Source organism: Gasterosteus aculeatus, chromosome 7, assembly GCF_964276395.1.
Source record: "Gasterosteus aculeatus chromosome 7, fGasAcu3.hap1.1, whole genome shotgun sequence".
Classification (NCBI taxonomy): domain Eukaryota; kingdom Metazoa; phylum Chordata; class Actinopteri; order Perciformes; family Gasterosteidae; genus Gasterosteus; species Gasterosteus aculeatus.
This window is the reverse complement of record NC_135694.1, coordinates 19,018,233-19,040,478: the sequence shown is the minus strand read 5'-3', so window position 1 is coordinate 19,040,478 and position 22,246 is coordinate 19,018,233. Positions and strand designations below refer to the sequence as shown.

Sequence of the window (22,246 nt, the reverse complement as noted above, 5' to 3'; positions counted from 1 at the left end):
TGAAAGATTATGTACGGCTTGGGTTTTGAAATAATGTGCCCAAGCTCATTACGTATCTCTCCTTTAGCCCTTTGTGATGCGCACCCTCTCCTCTGTTGCCATGGGGACTACTGCAGTCTGATTTAGTGGTTCACCACTGTTGAAATTGTGAATATCTCGCAGCCATTTACTGTGGATGTCATAACCTACACATGGGAAGAATGTGTGCTTTCTCAAATACGTTTATACAGATAAAATGAAATGTATTTGAGGAAAAAAAGCGCAGTTGATGTTTTTTGTCAGGAACTATTATGAGGCTTTCAGACCAAAGACCCTGTAGAGGAAAGAGTTGCATTATGCCACAACAGCTCTGTCTAGGTTGCAACGCTATTTGAGTGAATACAAATCATTTTCCGTGTGTGTCTGTAACTGTTGCTTTACAAAGATACTTTCCCTCATGTGATGTTTTCCATTGTTTCAGAGGACACACATGCAAAGGGGCTTCGTCTTACTAGCAACGGATGGCTAGAAAACAGTCAGCCTCCATCTTTGCTGGCTAGCTTTGAGCTTTGCGCTATGAGCATGTAGCTTGCTTGTGTTTTTCGCCGGTGACCTCTCTCTCCAGTTGTGTTGTCTCTGATTGGTCGAAACAGGCTCGCTCGTTCTCGCTTGTTTATCCTTAGTTTGTCCTTAGTGCTTGCCGTCGTACACTTCTGGCAGTAGTCGTGGGTTTCATTTAGATCTTTTTTTTTATAAAAGCAACGTTTTAAAAAAAATGTATTTACATTTCTGGGAATTCGATATAATTATAGGTATAATAATGTAACAAGAATGGTTTAAAATTACCATGAGTGATGTTTAGAATCCACTAAATATGAAAATATGCGTTGATCACTCTTATGATTGTAATTTTTAAATTTAATTGTTGTTAAACATTGTGTTGATTAAAGAAAGATTAAAGGTAATTTATATGTGAAATAAATGACTGTTTTAGTTGATTGTAATGAATTGAAGGCCAAAAGGATAATTATGAAAACGAACTTTCCCAGCATAAAGTAAAGAACTGTCCTGCTGCTTGATCTCAACATTTTTGTTCTTCATTGTGTTGAACTGACCGATTTTGATCTTGATTACCTTGCTTCATTTGTATTTTTAAACTGCGGCTGCAGTTCAATGACTCCATCTGCTGGATGGTACTAGCAGGTTTAACGTCATCACTGGCCTGCAATGACCACATTCACAATTAGCCTGCTCCTGATGGACCAGCTTGGTGATATGGGAACCCCAAGCTTCTTTTGAGAACACAGGGGAAATCTTATTTGAACTTCTTCTGCTGGAGTTGGATAGCCGAGGTTTCCCCAGAAAGAAAGGAAGAAAGAATTTCAATAGGAACTCGGTTTATATAGTTGTTCACATAATTTCATCGATAAATATGTTTTATAGCATTTGTCTGCTGTTAATTCATGCTTCATTGATGGGTTATAGTTGTTGACATCATTAATAGCCATTTAAACATGTCTTTATTTCTGCCTAAAACTAGGCCACAGTGTGTTATAAACCTTTATAATGCACAATCCTTATGACTTTCCGAAAGGTAAATGCTCTCGGCTTATGAATGAACTAATTCACAAAACAATTCTGATTTATCTTTCGGCTGTTTTAATAGCAACTATCAACTGTCACACGCCATGTTTTTTCCATTCTTCTGCTGAGCAGGTTAAGCATTTATTAATTCAGCAGGGACTCCCAGAGAGCACCTTCAATCCTTGTGATTCCTTTTCTTGTTGTTGAAAATACTGAAAAACAGTGGCAGCAGGTACAAATCAGTGCATGACTGCAAGGTCTGTGTCTACACGCCCCAGATGGTCCAAGAGACCTCCTGTTTCATCTTTGCAGATTATGGTGTAACTAGTGGGGCTGCTTTCTATCCAACAAAGTCATTTGATAATTTTCTGCAATGATGATAATGATGTCACGGTTAAAAGTGTAAATGTATTTTCTGTAGAAGCGTACAAAATTTCAGCAAAAATCTGTGAATTATTAACTCATTTCTATGTGTAATTATCTATTCGTCTATAAATATTACAAATAATTTACACCTAGTTTATTTATTTAAAACTAATTAATAATCCTAATTAAGTTGAAGTTAATTACTGTCATGGCTCACTGGAGGCCTCAAGTCCAGAGACCGGAGGGCTGACAGCCTCACTGGATTTCTAGATTTTATTCGGCAAATAAAATCTGCAAATGCAAATCTAAGCAGTTTGGTGAGTTTGACTAATGGAGAATGAGACCATGAAGGTATTTTGTTACCCAATTGTGTAATATTGTTGGATCATCATTGCCATCTCAAACAAAAACTGTTTAAAATATAGCCTTCATGACCCGGTCAAATGCGAGTGACATTTAGATTTGAATCCATGTGGACAATAGGGGACTTCTCAGCCTTGAGGTTGATGTCAATACATATTGGACCGATGTTGATTTTCATTTCAACCCATTTGAAGCCATTGATCCCGTGATTGGCTTGCAGACACTCAAATGCTGGACAGGTGACAAGCTCAACGGCAAGGTGTTGATATTGAAGAATAAAATGTTTGATGCATTATGTGTGTGACTGCGAGCGTTAATGTCTGATGATTGAGGGATTTTAACAGCTGCTGCACCTCAATATGCTACAGAATCGAACCACAGTAAAACATCCACTACAATAAACCATCACATGGCAGTGGCTGATGAGCTATTGTGTTAACCGCTACAATTCGTTCACATAAATTAAATGTAGTGAAAATTTCCTGGAAGGTGAAAACAGATCTGCCAGCAATCGGGATGCAGGTAACAAAATGTTAATATGGAAACACTGGGGCCGATCTCCACGGAGTACTAGATCAAAAGTCTGTGTGTTTTTTATATTGAATTAGGTGGATCAAAGATTCCTAATTGTACAGTATGTTATATTTTGAGTTATGGGGAATTAACATGCTCTCCATACAATTTCTTTTATAATTAGATTGTCGCTAACAGATTTTAATTATTTAAATCGGAGCCAATGTATAGTGGATCAATACAAGCAGAGCAACATGACTATTTCTAGAGCAACGCCTGTAGCATGGCTAAACATTTAAATATAGTTTTAACAGGAACAATTCTACATTACTACTTGCACTGGGATTTTTTATATAAGAGATTAAGTCAATATCAAATTCACAGTAGCATGGAGTCGGCCCAGTCGTGCCTTTCACGGCTCATCCTTTTTTATCCACAGTGGTTATTGGCAGGCAGTGAGTTTCTTTTTAACCTCTCACCAATCAATCCGCCCCGGGTGCTCAATCACACGGCTGTGAATCCCGAACCAGCTCTTATGTCATGATGGGAAATGGTCTGGGTGGGGTGATCATCTGAATCATCAATTGCAACTGGCCGTTTGTATTGACGGCAATGTAGACTAGTCAATACTTTCCAAATAGACACTTCTGACTTCATTCAGAGTGCTGGTGATCTGTCGGTAGAGTTAACTCCAGCCTATCATGTGTTCATTGTATGCTCGAGTTCACCGAAGCTTTCAGTGCACGCAGGAAAAGACAAACATGAATAAAAACAAAAGACTCTCAGGAATGATTAATTTCTCTTTCTCTTTTTTTCTCTTTTCTTTTTTTTTTAATGAAAAGAGCCAGTTCCAGTGTGTTTACTAGAAATGGACATGGAGAACAACTTCACAATCCAGCCGTCAGTTTATGGACTGCACACTTTGGAATGCGACTACGGTAACATTGTATCATATTTAGCTATAACCAACATAACAGGAAGGTAAGACAGAAACTAAATCACTTGATGGGAGAGCATCAATCCTGTCACCCATTAAGGAACCACAATTATCAGAGGTGCTACTAATCAAACATGTAAGAAATGGCGGGAAAAAATGTCATGTGTGAACTCAGTTGATCCAGAAAGCACCTCCTCAAACGTCTTTATGTGAAGACTGTGTCCATGTACTCCCCAACTGTTCTGCCTGGTTGGGAATTGGACTTCATGCCAACAAAGTCACATCTACACCGTAATAAATATCACGTTTCTTGTCACCTACATCCTTGTGACTGCATGGGACAGATGCTGCTGTCTAACTGTGAAGCTTCTAAACCTCATTCTTCTGTGGGAGGAAACGGATACATGGTAGCCTGTGTATACTTGAGATGATAATTTTGCCACAGATCTCAGAATTGTACAGTATAACTTCACTTGATGTTTTGCATTTTATATAGTGCTACACAATGGTTTAAAGATGCTAGTTTAGGGTCTTTTTATTTTTTATTTTTTAGATAGACTTGAGATTCTCAAGGTTTGTACGACTAAAGCCCCTTTAAGATTAGAGTATATCTGGTTGTGTAATGATGCAAATTAAACCAGGTACAATACTCTATATGTTAGTATTACTGAGTGCATTATCATTATACATGTGGTGTATATACTGCAGATATTCCAGTTTTTTACAGTTCACACCAAAAAGATACTGTAAAAAAACGTTTTACCGTAATGATCGTAACTCGATTGAAATATAGCAACTAACACAAATGCAGGTTGTATCACAATAATGTTAATATGAGCTGTAAAATTCATTTGGCAGATATACCTCTGTAATTTTGACAGCTTTTGTACTTTTTTATGATGTGGATTAGTCTCGAAAAAGATGTATACAGCCATGCGGGTGGCCGCAGGACCAGCTTGCTTTGAGCTAAATGCTAATGGTAGCATCCTAACATGCCCACAGTCATGATGCTAACATGTCGACTTTTACGTTAAACATCTTGATTCAGTTTAAAAACGATGCTGCATAAGAAGTCATTTTTTACATGGCCCCCTCCGGGGGCCATGAATGTCTGTAACAAAATGAATGGCAGTCCATCCAATACGTGTTGAAATATTTCATTGAGGACCAAAGGACGTGGCCAAAACATAATTATAACTTTTTTTTTTTTTACTATGTTAATGTACCTTTTCTCTGCTGTATTTGATATAACTTAAATTATGAATCTACACTTAAAGCTTATCGTATTATGTTGCACATATCAAAACCGTATAATACGTATGTCGACAGAGGACAAAGTCTAAATTTGTGCTAAATATTCCCGTGGATGGACTTTCCCTCACATACTGCCTGAAGTTAGTCATAAAACTATGACCAAACCAAGGCAACATTTCCCACATAATAAACACTGTTGCAAGAAGAGCAACATCACAGTTTTATTGAGCACAGTGAGCGAAGACATAGGCCATTAGAAATACTTCACTGCTACATTTTACTCTCTTTTCCTCGTCTCATGCATTTAAAGGAAGACCAACAGGAACAGCTGCAGATCCTGTTGTGGTGCACACAGTCAGTCTGAGAGTGACACACTGCAGCAAGGCAGCACAACAATAAAGCCTGGATTGAGTCGGAACAATGTAAGCAGTGCCTCTGTATTCAGGCCCACTTTGCCAGGGTCACCTTTAGCAATATTCACCACTTTTGCATCGGCTAAATGTGACATACTAAATAAAAGTCATTGTAATATAGCAGCATTGTATTTGTCACAGTGCACCTCAAAGAATTCTGAAGAGTATAGGTAAATGGAGGCAAAAACATTTTCTAAATACTAGGACCAGTAAATACAATAGGAAAATATTACATTGGCTTAAGAGAAAGAATCCATCATTGAAAGGAAGAGCATAACAGGTTAGATAACATGAGTTTTTCTTTTTTTTGGAGGCGGTGGGGTGAAACAGCACAGCATTACTATGATAATCGTACCTGAAGAGTTCTTACCCCCGTTAGAAGGGAGGTGGTGATCTGCTTTTTTTCTTCTCATCATCATCATCAGTCTTTTGAATCAATAGCCGTGAACTCATTATTTGGTACAGGAAAAAGCACAATTATTTAAATTGATTAAGTACAAACAGGAATAATCATGTCCCCATAGATAAGAAATTCACGGATATACCATGTTCTCAAAAGCTTATCAGTCAGACTGTAACAACTTTCCTCTTTTCAAATGCAAAACAAAAACTAGAAGGTTTTTTTTTTCTACACACACTGAAACTCCCAGAAACACTGGCTTTACCGTTTATATGACGAAAAGGTCCGTCGGCTTTTGATGCATCTACAAACGTCTGCGGTCAACACTGACCAAGTCCATACAGCCTGGAATTAAAGAAATGGCTTTGACAGCCATTTTGCATATAAAGTCTGTATAAAAATCAAGGAGCAACAGGCTTTCTTCAATGGTAAATACTACACCAATTGTGAGCTGAGCTGGACAGACTGGGGGAAGAAACAGCATGTTTGGTTGGAAGTCTCTCCAACTAAAATAAAGGCGAGAGTTAAAAACAGGAATGCGGTATGTTGACCCACGTTTACTGAGGTCTGATAACAGTGACACTGCAGTGCTGCAACGCACAGCACGGCTCAAGATCCTTATTGTTGCTACAGAGTTGGAAGATGGCATTCTGTCCAAACAGCCTTTCATACAAAACAAAGATTCATGTAAAAAAAAACTGTAAATACAGAGTCAGAGTAAGTTTGTATACTAACACAATGAATCAGTTTGACTGTAGAAAAATATATAGCCTATATCAAAGTCAGTTTGACAGAAAACAAATACACCAGGCAAAAATCAGGACCATTCTACAAAGTCATAAATATGATGACAACATGGGAGGACCAGATTACATATGGCTAAACCGAAGGCATTTTGGTTGAGGAAACTTGGAACAGGGTATTTTCCTAAATTCTGGAAAAGGGCAACTAGAATCTGGTGAAAACATTTAAATACATAACAACAAATACTGAGGAACTCTTAACTCAAGGTGTAAAAGTTTGTATTTAGTTACGTACACTCGGTTTTGATTTGACTATCCTGAGTCCGACTGCACAACTATTTGTTTCCGCAGTTGAAGAGAAGAGAACACAAATAATAACACATGTGTTCCCTCTTCTTTAACCTGAATCTTCTCATATCTGACAATTAATGCTGTCAAAAACATTGAAAATGCTGGAGTCATAAAGTACTGTTTTACATTAACAGCATTTATGTATGTGGCATTTATTTAGAAAATGTGCAAAATAATTCTCATCCCTTTGCAACCGGATTAGAAAACCGTATTAATCCAAAAGTCAGTGATTCTCCTAAAAGTGTGGCTGAACTGATATAATATTGAGTCTGTAGATAGTATGATTTTGTTTCACACCATGTACTGCCCTATATTAGTACACTATAAGTATCAATCTGCACTTACTTTCTATATTAAAGTTGATGAGCCAGTGTCTTATGCCACTGTTTATTATAATAATAAGATTCTAAAATCGTTTTGGCCAGAAAGGTTTTGTATTACTGTAAACTATAAAATTGAACATGCAGGCGTTTGAATGTGTATTGAATACAACTCAGGCCATGGCTGTAATATATTACATAACTGTAATAATATAGTGTATCAATCTTCTCTAATTAAACCAAAGCCTACATAAAAAAATGCATAGTCAGGAGGGACACAGTTAAGAACTCCAGTACAGACAATAAGGCAATAGAACAGGGAGTAATGAATATCAACCACTCAACTTTCAGAATCACCGTCATTAAAAACTGTTTTTTTTTTCCAACTCGTTCACAAAGGAACTAAAATAATAAATATAGAGTAGGTTTGACTTTAATATTGTTCATGGCGCCGGGAAGCCAACCATTCCTATGTCGGTTCCCTTTGTACCTTTCTGGGACTGTGGGAAATAACATGTATAATCTGCCACAGGATGTTAAGTCAAATCAAATATCTGAAATAAGGGTTACAAAATAAAAGCGCATACTGTCGAGCAGTTATTAACACATAACATATTGTCTCTATGTTCCCGACCAGACGGGGTAGGTGTTAAATGTGGCCTCCTTTCTGTTACTGTGTTGTCTCCTGAATATCAAACTACCATGTGCTTTTTATACATGGCAAAATACCTGCCTGTGCACCATGACAGGCCGCTTCCATGCAAAACCACAAAAAGATAGTTTTATATGAAATAATGCAGTTTCTCAATGAATTAATAGCGAAACCTACACTGCACAGCTTGAGATGGTAAGAGAGTACCTGCCAACGTACAGCTACGGTCAAATATACTGTAAACCATAGTTTGCACAAATAACCTCAAAGTAGTCTTGAGTTGTGGTTTCAATTACGCAGTAAATGTGTTTAAATGTACATTTTTACTCACACAGATTGCTACAGTTATGTGTTGTATTGTTTAACTCTACCCTGTCAGTGCACAGTATGCTAGCCGCTTCAGTGAACCAAACCATTCATACGTATTTTCATGAGCTGTTTGTCCCTTTTGCAAAAGGTTTCCCGGGTTAATCCCGTCACGGCTCTCCTCAGTTCATAGCACTGTATTGCACAGTTTCCAAATAGAAAAACACATGATAAATCTGAGCAGAAAACAGTGACTGTGGTCTATGCTATGAATTCCTCTCATCTTTGTGACAATTTAGTCAGTGATAATGAAATGTAAAGTTTGCATTAATATCCTTTTTGCTACGTGTGATGGGAACATCAACCTGGTGTCGCAGAGGGGGGTGGCACATTACCAGTGATCCTTTTCCACAGTTGCATATCCGTTCAGCGTGCGCTTACGATTTATGGCGACCCAGTCATTGCATTTCCGTTTAGTGGCTGTGAATGTAAACGATGGGAACCAAAAGGAAGAGGCATCAGAGAAAGATGAGATCAGAGACTGATGTTAGGTCCCTACAAAATATTGGCACATTACTTTAGGAATAGTATACTGGGTGATGGTCGTGTGATGAAGCATCCGGTCTGTTGTTTGGTTCTTCGTCTCATGTTTCACAGTATTAAAAGTGCACCGGCCGCCCAAAATACCACCGTTTTCCCACCAAAGTATTTGTGGCCACGTCACTCTTCTAAAATCTGCTGCACTCTTTCAACGCTGCTTCAATCTCTTCGTCACCAGCAGTATCTCACGCGCTCCTGACCTTCCTCACACTTGCGTCTCCACACCGCTGAGCTTAGGCATTAGGATACGAGGAGTCACGCCGGAGTTGAGGTCCCTTTCGAACTCCAAAAGCTGGCCCATGAAGTTTAGATTGGGGGAGACCACTGGACGACGACTCCTCACGTATTTGTAGGCGTCTGTCATTGTCATGAGGGTGTGCTTCATAAGGTAGGCAATGACAATGGTTGCAGAACGGGACACGCCGGCCTGGCAGTGTACCAACACTCCCTGTCCACTCTGATATGCCTCCTCTGTTGATGAGAACGACAAACCCGATTTAGAATGAGGCAGAATTAAAGAAGTAAAAACTGGCCTAACATTGCACGCTGATTATATAGAAAATGTCATCACTGTCATAAAAAGGAAGAATTTGTCAACCCCATCTCTATCTGATTGAGGGATGTAGTGTTCGAAACGCCTGCTTCTTTTTGCCCATGTTCTCTGTCTTTGGGACGCAGCTGGAAAAATCTGTTGTTTTTCTGTGTATAGTGACATGACAGTGACGTTGCAAGGAAAGGAAGAAATACAGAGTTTTACGTGGCTTAGTTTGTGTAAGAAAGAAACTTGAATGGAGAAGGTGCACCATTGTATGTATCAGTTCAGGTGTAACAATATTTCCTTCATTGACATTTTGTATATATATCAGATTTAGTGACCTTGCCTCATGTGCCATGCATCATGCGGCCGGAAGCACATCTACGCAGGAGAGATCAGCTTCACCGCTCAACAGAGCATGCACCGGTGACATTATTCTTACAGCAATCTTATATCTAGCATGTTCTATGACGCGTATCATTACATCCTCAATAAGCAGTTCAAAATCTATAAACCAGTAACACCCTTCTTAACAATTCATCTGATAAACCACGTTCTCTCTGTCACACAAAACCTGTCTGAAGGTGAATCTCTTCTACCACAGCGTGGTGGCACAAGCAGAGTCAGTGATAACTGCTGTTGGAAGTCAGATTGAAATCAATAGAATCTCTCCCTTCTAAATCAACTCACAAAAACAATCAACAAGACTCTCACCAATGAACTCAAAAACCTCCTCAAAGTATTGCCGAAGGTTTTGCTTGCTGTTATCGGTGGCTGGCAGCCTTTTGTAGCGCAATCCAGAGTTGACGTGGTAGAGCGGCAGGTGCGTGGTCACGTTGACCACGAAGCCAATGTTGAGGCGCAGCAGCAGGTCCAAGTTCTGGGCGTCTCTCTCGTTCCCCAGAAAAAGGAAAGGCAGGATGGGACTCACCACGGCGTTCTCCGCATCAGGACTCATCGCGGTCTCATCGGACAGAGAAGCCGGCAAAGAAGAGGACAGCGGCAGAGAAAGGTGCACTGGATGAAGAGAAGACAAAGAGAAAGTGTGGTGAAATATTTTTCTGCAGTCTGTGCTGCCACAGAGCAAGAGATGAGAAAGGAAAATACTTTAAAACGTTCTGTTTTAAAGGGGCTAAATCACCAATAAAATCACTGATTCAAAACCGGGTCCTATTGGTCAGAACGCTGATTATCTGTATTATTTGTTGAGAGGTTGGGGGGTTTGCCCTTTGATTATCTTATAAAACATCTTGTTAGATGTTTCTAAATGTAGGTAGATATAAAGAAAAACCCTAATATTTATACCAAAGCCAGAAATGTTGGACATCTCTAACTAAAAACCAACCAAACTGCTAAATGAAGTAAAAGATGAGTTACTTCATAGATATTCTGAATATTTTCCCACTTGTACGTGAGATGTGAATTGTAAGATATTCTTACTTCTGCTTTTTTCCTCATCTTGTTCTCTGTTCAGGGAGTTGAGAGCCAGGTGAAGGGACTGAGCGGATGGCAGGGAATGTCCCCCCTCCCTGTCTCTCTGCCAGGGTTTGGGCTTGATTAGTGTGCTGGGAGCGGACGGTGGAGGAGAGAAGGACACAGGTGACGGCGGAGAGGCTGAGCGGGGAGAGGGGGAGCGTGGATATGCTGCATCTCCGTCTTGCTCTGTTCCTGCATCTTCTGTTTTGTTCAAGAGCCTCTTCAGTGAGTTCTGTCCCTCGTCACACCCGGATCCCGTCCTGCGGCCCATGAAGTCAAGGGCGGCCATTTTCCCCTGCTGAAGCCGGCGGCGGCCGGCACGGTCTGTAAACTGGGACTGCGTGTATTCCTGGAGGTTTTGACAGTCCAGGAGGGCAAGGCCTGGTCTGTTACTGCCATTTTGGTCCTGGGTTGCAGGGGCCTTCCTCGCTCCTACTCCCATCACGGTGCAGTGATTCTTTTGGGCTTTAGAATGGGTCATTTTCTTGGCCAGTTCTTCAGGCCAGATGGTGCGCACGCTGTAGTCGTCATCATCGGCTTGGAACGTACCCATCTGAGGAGTTGCTCCTGTGCCTCTGCCTGGGGGTTTGCACCTGCGAGGGTTAAATGTCACCACTATGGGGTCGCTGCTGCAGTAGCTGCAGGTGGAGCTGCCTGTTTGGGAAGCTTTGGGGTTGCAGCCTGTGACGCAGCTCTGTATGGCCCGGAGAGGGGCCGAGGAGGACAGCGGGGTACAGGGCAGGCATCCCCCAACCAGTTTTTTGCGAAGGATAGCTGGACTCTCAAAGTTTCTAGCCTCCCCAGAGCAGGAGGCACAGCGGAGAGGTTTGAACAGGTTGGCTCGGCAGTCAGACACGGTGCTGTTAGAGGAGGAGGTGGTGGAGGTGGTGGAGAGACACCCGCCTAGATTCCTCAGGCCCATTTCTTTGCCTCCTCTCTTCACTGCTCCGACATTATGAGCTCGTGGAAATGAGGTGGAAGCACTCCCTCCACCTTCTTGGCAGTTGGCAGAGTGTCCCTTACAGCCTGTGCATCTTACTAACCTCCAGCAGCCACAGCTGAATGGGTGGGTGCAGTCGATGGTGCATGTGTGGTCAGGGCTGGGGAACCCTCCGGCGTGGGAGGAGCAGGGGGAGAGGGGAAGACCATGAAGAATGTGAGGGCGGAGATCCCTGGTGCGGGACGTTTGCGGCTGGCTGACCTTCTGAAAGGGGCCCGGGACATGGGTGGGTTGGGAGGGAGGGGACGACGGATAGTTGGAATTTAGGATGGAGGCACGGGGCACAGGGACGGAATTTTGGTGGTAGGGTAGATTTGGGCTATTATGGCTTTGACGGACAGTCCCCAGTTTGGAATTCTTCTTGTGACCCAGTGAAGGAAATTCTTGGTCACTTCTGTTTAAAAAACTAGCGTTTTCCTTTTCTGTCCTCAACCTTTGCTGCTGCGCCTGGGCTGGGACGAATTGCAGGATGCCCCCGGGGGAGGGCGACTGCTGACTATGGCGACTTCGCTGGGGCTTGAGTTCGGCACCACCCGGCCTCCCTGCGGCTCCAGTCCTTCTCTCACATTGTCCTTGATCCAGCTGTGAAGAGACGCATTTCTCCCTGCCACCTTTTACAATTCCGCTGCGCCCCAAGGAGTTGCTGATTCCTCCTCCACGTCCTCCTTTGTCCACCGTCACCCTGATATCAATAGTATGTGTGTGGGAGGGCAGCCGTGGGGCGAGAGTGACTGTGCCGTTGCTATGGCAGTGGCTGGGGACGTGTCTGGCACCTGCTGGGACGACAGGTTGATCGCTCTTGAGTCTCTGCGTGCGAGAGGATCTACGCTTGCATTCGAGAGTCAGAGGATTACACGAAGGTGCATAGAAGTGGGACTTCGAGGACTGGAGATGGGTAGGGTGTCCATTGGACGAGGCTGATATTTGAGAGGAGCGCTGAGGGATGGTTTGTGGGGAAGCCTCACACAGGGCCAAGTTTTTAGGGTGCTGAATGACCACTATACGCTCATCAAGAGGGAGGGGAGGCATCTGGGTTTATGCACAGCTGTCCGACGACGAGGGAGAGAGAGACAGAAAGAGAGTCGTCAGGAAACTACTGTCATCTTACAATTCATGGAAAGGGCACACTTTATATTCCATCATTTTACACACAAGGAAACGTGAGCCGCACTTTACATACCATCATTTTAAACACGAACAGCACATGCTGATGCGAATTACCAAACATTGCAGCTACTAAATATGTATATGAAACAGTGAATGATGATTAAAATAATACTGTGTCATTATATTATAAAAGAATAAAGGCAAAGTATTTGTGAAATGTAAGGTCAAAACCCAAATCCACCAAAAGAATGACAACACACTGTTTACTTTCTCTTTAAGTCCGTATAATCTCTTAGATTTATCTGAAAAACAAACCAAGAAAAATGACAAAGCCAACAACATCCTTTTTTTCATTAACATGTCACACGTATTTCCTTTTACATTTGCTTCAAATGAAAGGAGAAGAGAAACCCCACTGAGATTCATGTTTGATTTGAATGAATTTGAATGCACATGTACATCAGTCTTTTAACTTAAAACAGGGCCACTTACATTAATTGCTCACCTATGTTTGTAGGGTTTCAAAATGAACCTTTGCCTGAGTGTGAACCTGTTTGCTGTTAGCCGCAAATGATCCCATCTGATACTGATGGCAGTGAGGCTTCTCAAAAGCTCAGTCACAAAAGCTGCATCAACAGAGCTGCAACACACTGCATCCTTCCAATGAGTCCTCATTCTTAACTAGACAAAATAATGAGTCAAGCCATGGCTGATGGTAAAAATAGCTTAATATGCTATAAAAAATAGCTGTAGTGTGCATGTTCACTGCTCTCGTTGGAGAGGCTTTTAAATACAACGACAAGCCACACTGTGACTCTCAAAAGCTCAGTGGGATTCTTCACTGTAAAGACAGCTGTATGCAAAAGAGCCATGCGATTACCTGAAATTAAAGTACTGTACCAGTCAAAAGTGTGGACTGGTACAGTATTGAATGAGAACATGTGTCCAAACTTTTGACTGGTACTGTACTTAAATTGAGTTTTTGCCACACCAGCTGCAGGAAAAGCTATGGCAGTCCGTTTGGATGATGTTACTATATCAATGTTAGTATTGAGTTCAAGGCGCAGCTGGGGGAAGTGGAATGGACTTCCCAGTCAAAAGTGAGTTTTAACACATAACGAGTATGTCGATGGTTTGGCATTGCAATATGTTGAGGCTATTTGTGTCTCTGCCTCCCGATGAGATTGTGAGAAATTGGTAAATGAGGACCTGCTCTTTGATTGTGATGGACTGATTCCAAAACTTGAGGTTTCACCTTGACTATTTTGGCAGTTTTAATGGATTGAAAAGGTTGTTTCACATTACTTACAGAAAAATACATTTGAATCACGTTAGTGGCTCTAGAATTGGAAACAATGTCAGTCCGCCCACAACTTTGGTCCAGTCCAAAGTGCCTCAATAACTAAATTGTTGGATTACCAGGACATTTTGCACAAACATTAATGGTCCCCAGAGGTAAATCATTGTGACTTGGCGTTGGATAAATTCCAAAACTAAGACTGCAAACACTGTAAACGTTGTACAGTTCATTCTTAAGGTCAGCATTCACATTGTGAGGATGTTAGCATGCGGTTGTTAGCATTTAGCTCAAAGCACAGCTGTGCCTAAACACTGCCCAATACGGTCGCTAGCATGGCTGTAGGTCCTCATTCTTTTCACATAACAAAACTCATCTTTTCATCCCCTTGGAATTAAGCAAGACATTTCAGAGATAGATAGCTCAAAATCAGGACAAATAAAAAGCCACTGGGGTAAGTAACAAAACATATTTTTTCTAATTTTAAATAAGTCACATTTTAAGGTACAAAACAACATTGTTTATATTTGCCCACCAAACATCATGCTAGCCTGTAATTGCACTGCACATCAAATACAGTTGTTCAAACAGTGTTTGCTACGGTGGATTTTTGTTTTAACCAGAGGCTCATCAATCCATATTTAGCAAGAATATCTTGCTAATGGAAGACCACGACATTAGAAGAGGGACTGGGAAGAACAGATACTTAAGACAACACTGGCCGGCAGAAACAAAGTGGGTCGTGAGAAAATACAGGGGGACAGATTACAATGTGACACTGTAAACCACAGACCACAGGAGAGGAAGGAACACGTCAAATTAATCTGGGGGACGCCTTCAGTCCCAACACAACGCAGATACCAACCCATGGAAAAAGCAAACCAAGCTCCAGTGTCCCCATATCCACGCACTGAGTCTGGTGACGGCATCCTCTTCTTCCCCCCCCTTTTTTTCAGACTTGCCTGTGGTGAAGGGGGTGGGGGTTACATTGACCCAATTTATCATGGTGGAAGTCACTATCACTCTGATCACTTTGCTCTCACACACTGTAAACTGCGGGCAGGCTAGTGGCCTTTTCACTCAGTCGTAGTCACAGCCTCAGCAGAACACACAGATATGGAAAATGTTACAACAAAGAGATGTCTCTTGAAATTTCACTGCCACATGTTGACACTTCAGAGCAAAATTAACACAAAATGCAAGACAGACTTTAGTGGAGCATTACTCCATTACTGAACGGCTTATAAAGTGCGTACAATTCTACAAATGTAAGTAAATTTTTCAGATTAAGACGTGTGAGTTGTTAGCAGTGCCACCAAAGAGGGTTTTAATTCTCCATTCAAATAATCCACTATTCCTTTCCTGTCCCTTTGATTAGATTACTTTTTTTGTCATGCTTTAATGGGGCCTGACCCCTATGTTGGGAACCACTGATTTTAACAATAATAAAAAATAAATATTTCAGTCAGTCACGGGGGAAGTTTTCTTTTAAAACTGCAGATATTGGTTTAGGTTAATTAGAAACTTTGGCGGAACACTGTTAAAACTTGAAATATCCTGGCATCTTTGTGCGTTTGTTCACTGGACCTGAGGGCAGAAAGTTTCCACTTACGAGAATTAAACTGTAAAGTGGTATGCGCGCTGTTGATTAGAAGTTTAATTAAAATTGTGTTTAATTAACCGCATTAATGTGACATCCCTCCAGTTGGTCTTTCTAACACATTAATGGAATCTGATAAAAGGCTGTAAGCTACTTAATCAGCCAACATACAGCCTGCTGAGTGCCGTTGTGTGTTTGTTTGCTTGGATACAACTCAGCACAATGATAAACTCCTAAACCTGTCTGTGTTTATGCTCCATCGGTAGCTCATCGCTTCGTAAAAGTCACAACTGAATACCATTTTTATGACTCCAGCGATGTTCTACATCAGACAGCTGGTATCTGTATGTGAAGATGCATAATGTATCTTCCTGCTATTATTGACTTCAGAAGTTTGCACTAAAGTGTGAATGAGTCATGAGTTCCTCTCAGAAGAACTGAAACGTAACAGCCACTCAGTACCCTATAAGAAGGTTTTGACATCGTTAGATTATTCGGAGTAACTAAAAATGTCACAGGATGGATCATGGGGCGGAGTGTAACAGGTATGTGTGCGATTAGGTGTATGTTAACATTTGAGGGAAAGGCTAACTTGGGAATCACGTCACCGGCCTCCAAATTTGAGCACATGAAAGTGTAAAAGAAAAGTATGATTCAGATAAAAGGAGTGTCACTCTCTTTCTGTTAGCGAGAACTGCACGAGCCTGCAGGAGGGATCCCGGCGCCTCGCTGCTTCCCCACCAGCATGATGAAGATAACAGCCTCACAGTCACAGGGAGAGGAGAGCGTTACACATGCTAATGTGTTTCCAGATGATTTCCCTCTTTACCAAGCACCTGAGCAAAACCTGCAATATCACAAATAGTTATAATTGGCTTGCTTAAGGCCCCGAACTGTGTAATATTTCGTAAAAATTAAATTCAATGCGAGCTGATGTCATTTTGACGGTTTCTTGGGAGGAGAAAAGAGAACCGATCACAGAGTGTACTGTTGAGATGATGATAGGACAGGGCATGACTTATGGTCAATGATCTCACAGCGCTTTACAATAATTAGGCAAAGTGTGGATTTTAGGGGCACACAGTGCGTCTCCAGCTGCAGAGGCAGTGAAGCGAGTATTTTCGTGGACAAGTTGATGTTTCCGGGAAACAGATGGCTCTCTGACTGCGCAAGATTGACGGAGATCGTTCCGTTCCCCTTCTCCCCCCCGGCTTGATGTAGCACCTTTATCAAAAATGCACCTGAGAGCCAAACACCCGTGTCAAGTCAAGTCATTTTATCATTCCCGTGTGGGAGAGTGGTCCACACCAGAGCAAAACACAGGCCATAATATCGGCATGTGCAGCTCAACTACGGGCTTGTGGAGTTGCTTGAGTTAGAGAATGTCTTCCTCTGGAGTCGAACAAGATTATTTTTCCATTACAGTGAAAAAAGAAAGAAAAAAAGGCTCATGAGATTGTAGATGGTATGAAAATGAGTCATCGGAGTTACTTTCCAGGGGCAGATGAGCAGGACATTTTTTTCTCCACATTTTTGCTTTTGCTCGACATAAAAAGGACGGAAGTCGCTCCAGTTCTCTCGTTAAATGGCCGTTCACACATACTGTGTAAGCACGCTGAGAGGTGGCCACTGGACACAAAGGGGAAAGGCACCAGCATGTTCACAATGAAAGAAATACCTAACAGCATTGAAGGTTGAGCGCAGATCCCACAGTATCGTCTACGTCCACACAAACTGTTGCTATTGTAACTGAAATCAATGAACAGGTTGGAGGAAGGAACAGACTCCCACTGAGGAGGACGCCGTGTCAACATGGGAGGGCCATGAAAAAAGGGCCTTGACGGATTTGCGCTGTCAGCAAACTGTTAAGGGTCATTGAGCAGATGTGCTGTAGTTCTAACAGGCGCTGGACGGCGTGAACCGTCTCAGGTGTCTCTGTCCTCTCGCCACTGAAACCTCGTCTCGCATCAGCGACCGAAACTGTTTCTTTCGTATGGATTAACTGTGAAAGCTACAGTTGGTAACTAATATATAGAGAACCTTTGGTCGGTTTTGTCAAACCTTCGCTATGGCCTGAGTAGTATATGGTAAATAATCGGTTGAAGAAATATACGGTTCCTCTGCTTTCTGTTAGCGATCCTAACGGATTTACAAGATTCCGCTTTGTCTGAAGGAAAAATGAGCAAACCAGCCGAGGAGTCGCCAATCACTGCATCACTGTGAAGCTCGTGAACTCCGCTCAAACTGTCACTGTAGACAGGTTTAAAATAATTTGAAGATGGTTTATATCGCCAGAACAAGTGGAGTGGAACAACAGGTATTAAAGGACAAAAGTATAAAATCTGGCTTATACAGAGCATTTTGATTGACAGTAATGACTCACTAACTCTTTTCAGGCTTAGGTCACACATCTAATGATTTGGGACAAAGTAGAATGACTTGCAACTTGAGGTGCTGCTGGATGTGATGACTTGGTTGTGATTCAGAAGCCCGAATGATAATGTGTTTTGTCAACAATGGCATGATAATAGTACAATGATGGAATAATGATGAGCTCTATGTTGCCTGATGTCTAAAGAACAGGTCCTGTTAATTCATCGGTTATGATTCTCAACTGAATTAATGCTGAGTGATTTGAAAAGGCAAATTAATTCAAACGGCTAATCTTTGTTAGCATGTTGCTGAATTTGCCGTTTCACTGTAAACTGATTTGTTTTACCGTCTCATCAGAACTCACAGCACTGCAGGCGACTGAGGGGAAGTCAAAATAATTACATCACCCAATCTCCACAGTCAGCTGACGGAAAGTGATGGAAGCAACTGCAGAAACCGGCCAATCAGTGGCCAGCGGGATTGGGAACATTGAGCTGATCTCTCATTTCCCTTCTCTATTCAGTGTCAATTTAAACACTGATACCTGCCTTTGAGGATAGCCACTGTTATAGTACAAGGCTAAGCTATTTTTATGTTTATTAAATTCTTAAAGCAGCTAAAATTAGATCTGTGGCACGTTTTCTGCAGAGCAATTTAATTTTCCGCCTGTGCCCCATTTTAGACATTTAGTCAATCAAATATTTGAATCAAGGAGCAGACCAATGCTAATCAGTTGCACAGCGCCAACAGCACAGGGATTTCAGGCTACTGTGTGCCTGCACAAAGCCACATTGTGATGGTAAAAGCAATTCAAATTTATAAGAAATCCAAAAAGACAACTGAATCCTAAAATAATATACTAAGAATAGAAAGTGACAAAAGACGTTTGGAGAAAGGATTTGTGGTCGGATTTTTACCTCTGTCACATATAGATAAGAACAGCAGCAACGTGCTTTTAATATACTTTAAAATGTTTGAAGTATCTAAAAAGCATACTGTGACGGTTACAGACTGAAATATGAACACCACCAAAACGTAATGTCATTTTCTGACAGGATGTTTTTGCAAACAAACAGTCAAACAGACAGGGATGAAAAACGTATTCAGATTAATTAAGTTAGACAACAGCCGATCAAACGTGGTCTAATATTACATGGCGAAAGCCTCTGTGTATTCTGTATTTGATCCTTTTTGGTTTCAGAGTGTATTCTGATCCGAACTACAGAAAGATTTTCTGCTTCATAAGAATCCTCAGAAAAATAACCCCTAAAATGATACAACAATTCTATTTGACAGAAGCTTTCAAAAAGAAACATCCGTCTGTTTTATTGCGGTAATAACGTTCTGTTTATTTTACCCCTCTGGAAATGACACAAGGCCACCCTCATATCCTCAAAGAAAACCTTAGAGAAAGTAAAACTGCACGAAAACAACAATCACATGAAACCCTGAGGCAGACATGGTCGGCCTGCAGCGTCAACATTCTGAGGAAGGTACCCTGAGTGAAGTTATCGTTATTAATGGTGGGAGGGATTCTAACATAAAATGGATCATTTTAATTCTTCCTCTATTGTTCAGTCTGCAAATAATCCATCCATTGTTTATCTTTTTGTTTTGTTTCAGAATCACCAAAGATTATCCCAGCATGCATTGGGTAAAAGGAAAGGTAAGGTCGACAGTATGGGGGACCGGTCCATCACATCTGTAAGCTGCCTGTAGACTGGAACAGTTGGAGAAGAGGAGGATAGCATGTGTAAACTAGAGCTGATACAATTAATCAGCAACTACTTAGAGATTATAGTGGTTCTAAAATGTGAAGATCTGACGGTTTTCTTTGTCTTACGCCACAGTAAAGTCTCTTACTGGACAAAAAGAGACAAGATGTTGTCTTGGCCTGGAAAATTTGACCAGGTACATTATTAAGAAGATTTTTCACTTTGTTCTAGTTCTAATTATTCAATTTGATTGATGACAGAATGATTTTGTCAAAATATTCGGTACTGTGTTTGTTCTTAGCAGTAAATTTCATAAATAGCTTTTAACCATTCACAGGGTCATTACGTTTCTCTCTTCAACTGTTCCTTGGTTTCATTGTAAATAGATTGTTGATTAAGAAATGTTGAATTAGTTATTTTGCATTTTCTAACCTTTGCATTTGCTTTGAATGTAAGATCCAAATAAACACTGCATCTTTCCTTAAAGATTCTAAGTCATTTGAATCAATGTTCCATAAGCATGACACTACCAGCGATAGTTTTAAAATGGGAAAAGCAGTGAGTCACCTTGACAGTCTCTTTTGTTCAGGCCAGAAAGCCTAAATCTGAACAAAAGCAGCTCTCACAGCAGTGACTCTTATGTGTCCTGATAGTTAATTCCCCATAACAGATTATTTCAGTTTTTTGAACAAATACATTGTGACAACAAATACATTCAACCGTAGACTGAAAGTTTGATCCAAATGTAATCTTAGCAATCAACCACTAACACACGTGTGTGTCCGCTCCTTCGTATCCTTCTATGAGTTCTACTAGATTCACTCACTTAGCCTACTGGCAACGCCGATAGAGACAAACCCAAGCTGCACATCTCTCCTGCTCTGCTCTTTGAAGCATCTCATCAGCACCACCGCCAGCAAAAATAAACCAGCTATTTATATGTACCTTCTTCTCCTGCATTGTTCTTTCGAGGGCTGCTGCTCTGCGGTCCAGCGATGAAACATCTATTAGTTCCTATTCATACAGCCGCTAGGTGGCGCGCTGCAGCCTGGCTTCTCGGTGTTTTGAATCGCATCTCCGGTGCACATTCTTTGAACCTTTACCTTGATGGCAAATAAAGCTGATGTGTGCGACAGCACCCCCCCCCCCCCCCCCTCGACCCCCCCATGCAGCAGGCCTGTGCACATGTGTATAATTAGCGTCCATTTGTTGGCTCTTTTCACATGTCTGCGGTCCTCTCTCTTCCCCCGAACCATAAAACACGCGCATCACGGGGCAAACGATCACAACTGCGGACCTGCAGAAGAAACACGAGGGTGCAATGCGCGGGTGTTATCGTGTGGCATCAGTTTGACGGCCAATGCAAACGCTTCCAGAGACATTTAAAGAGGCGCCTCCTCTGCGCTGCGTGCTAAAGCCGACCAGCACGTAGCGATGTGACAGCAGCTGCACTCGGGGACCGCGAGGCCGACCGGGACGGCGACAAGTAACCTAACCAAAAAAAAACCAAACAATTCAAAGCATCACTTACATCAAGCGTGGCAGCCCCGAAGTGTTTCCATCATATGAGCGCGATCGGAATGAGACCACCTCATGTCTGGAGTGGGTCGAGTAGCGCGACCCGCTGCGTTGGTTTGATCCAGATGTGTAACACCTTCCCTGCCTGCTCGTTTGTTCATGTATTTCAAAAAAAAAAAAAAAAAAAGGAGGGGAGGGGCGGTGGGAGGTGGGGGGCAACAAATATTTAGCCTGAATAGAAGATGCACAGCTCTGTTGGACTGAAGATAAGTAAGATGGCAGAATGAAATGTCATCTGGAGTGCTTGGCTAACTCAGCTGGCGTCACGTCACTCTGAGCTGCGATGCGCGTGTGAGGAGACGCTGACGGGGAGGTGGGCTCTATTGTCTCCGCTGTGGATGACATCATCCCAGACCAATGGCGAAACACACGAGATGGAGGGCTCGGGGGCGAGCACGCAGCATTTGCGGACTGGTGGAGGAGCAAGAGGGGGGATGTTGAACCAACAACACATCTTCAAGGAGGAGAGAGAGCAACTCAGGGCACAGCTGGTGGTCCAGTGAAAATGTAAGGTCCTTCTTGAGCATTTTTATACAATTTTTTTCTCTGGGAAGCAGCATCTTGTGCTTTATATTCCACTACATTTACAATTTAAATTACTACAATTTAACTCAGCATTTTAAGTGAACGCAGTGAAGTGCTGCTGTGTAGAAAATAAACCAGATATGCACTATAGTGTGACATGTCTAATATGTTGCAGTGTTGATATTACTTATTACTTAAAACTCTTCCGTTCACTATTGAAACGCTCTCACACACACAAATGTTGTATATGTATTGTTTA

At 41.8% G+C, this 22,246-nt stretch overlaps 1 protein-coding gene across 1 annotated transcript; it reads right to left on the bottom strand.

Moving 5' to 3' along the window:
* Positions 1-3,597: 3,597 nt before the first annotated feature.
* Positions 3,598-21,763, bottom strand: LOC120821402 (uncharacterized). Its single transcript, XM_040179886.2, has 4 exons — positions 21,416-21,763; positions 10,757-12,837; positions 10,031-10,333; positions 3,598-9,252 (listed from the first exon to the last, which is right to left on the bottom strand). The coding sequence occupies exons 2-4, from the start codon at positions 12,819-12,821 to the stop codon at positions 8,987-8,989; spliced, it is 2,634 nt and encodes an 877-aa protein (XP_040035820.2). The 5' UTR covers positions 12,822-12,837; positions 21,416-21,763; the 3' UTR covers positions 3,598-8,986.
* Positions 21,764-22,246: the final 483 nt, after the last annotated feature.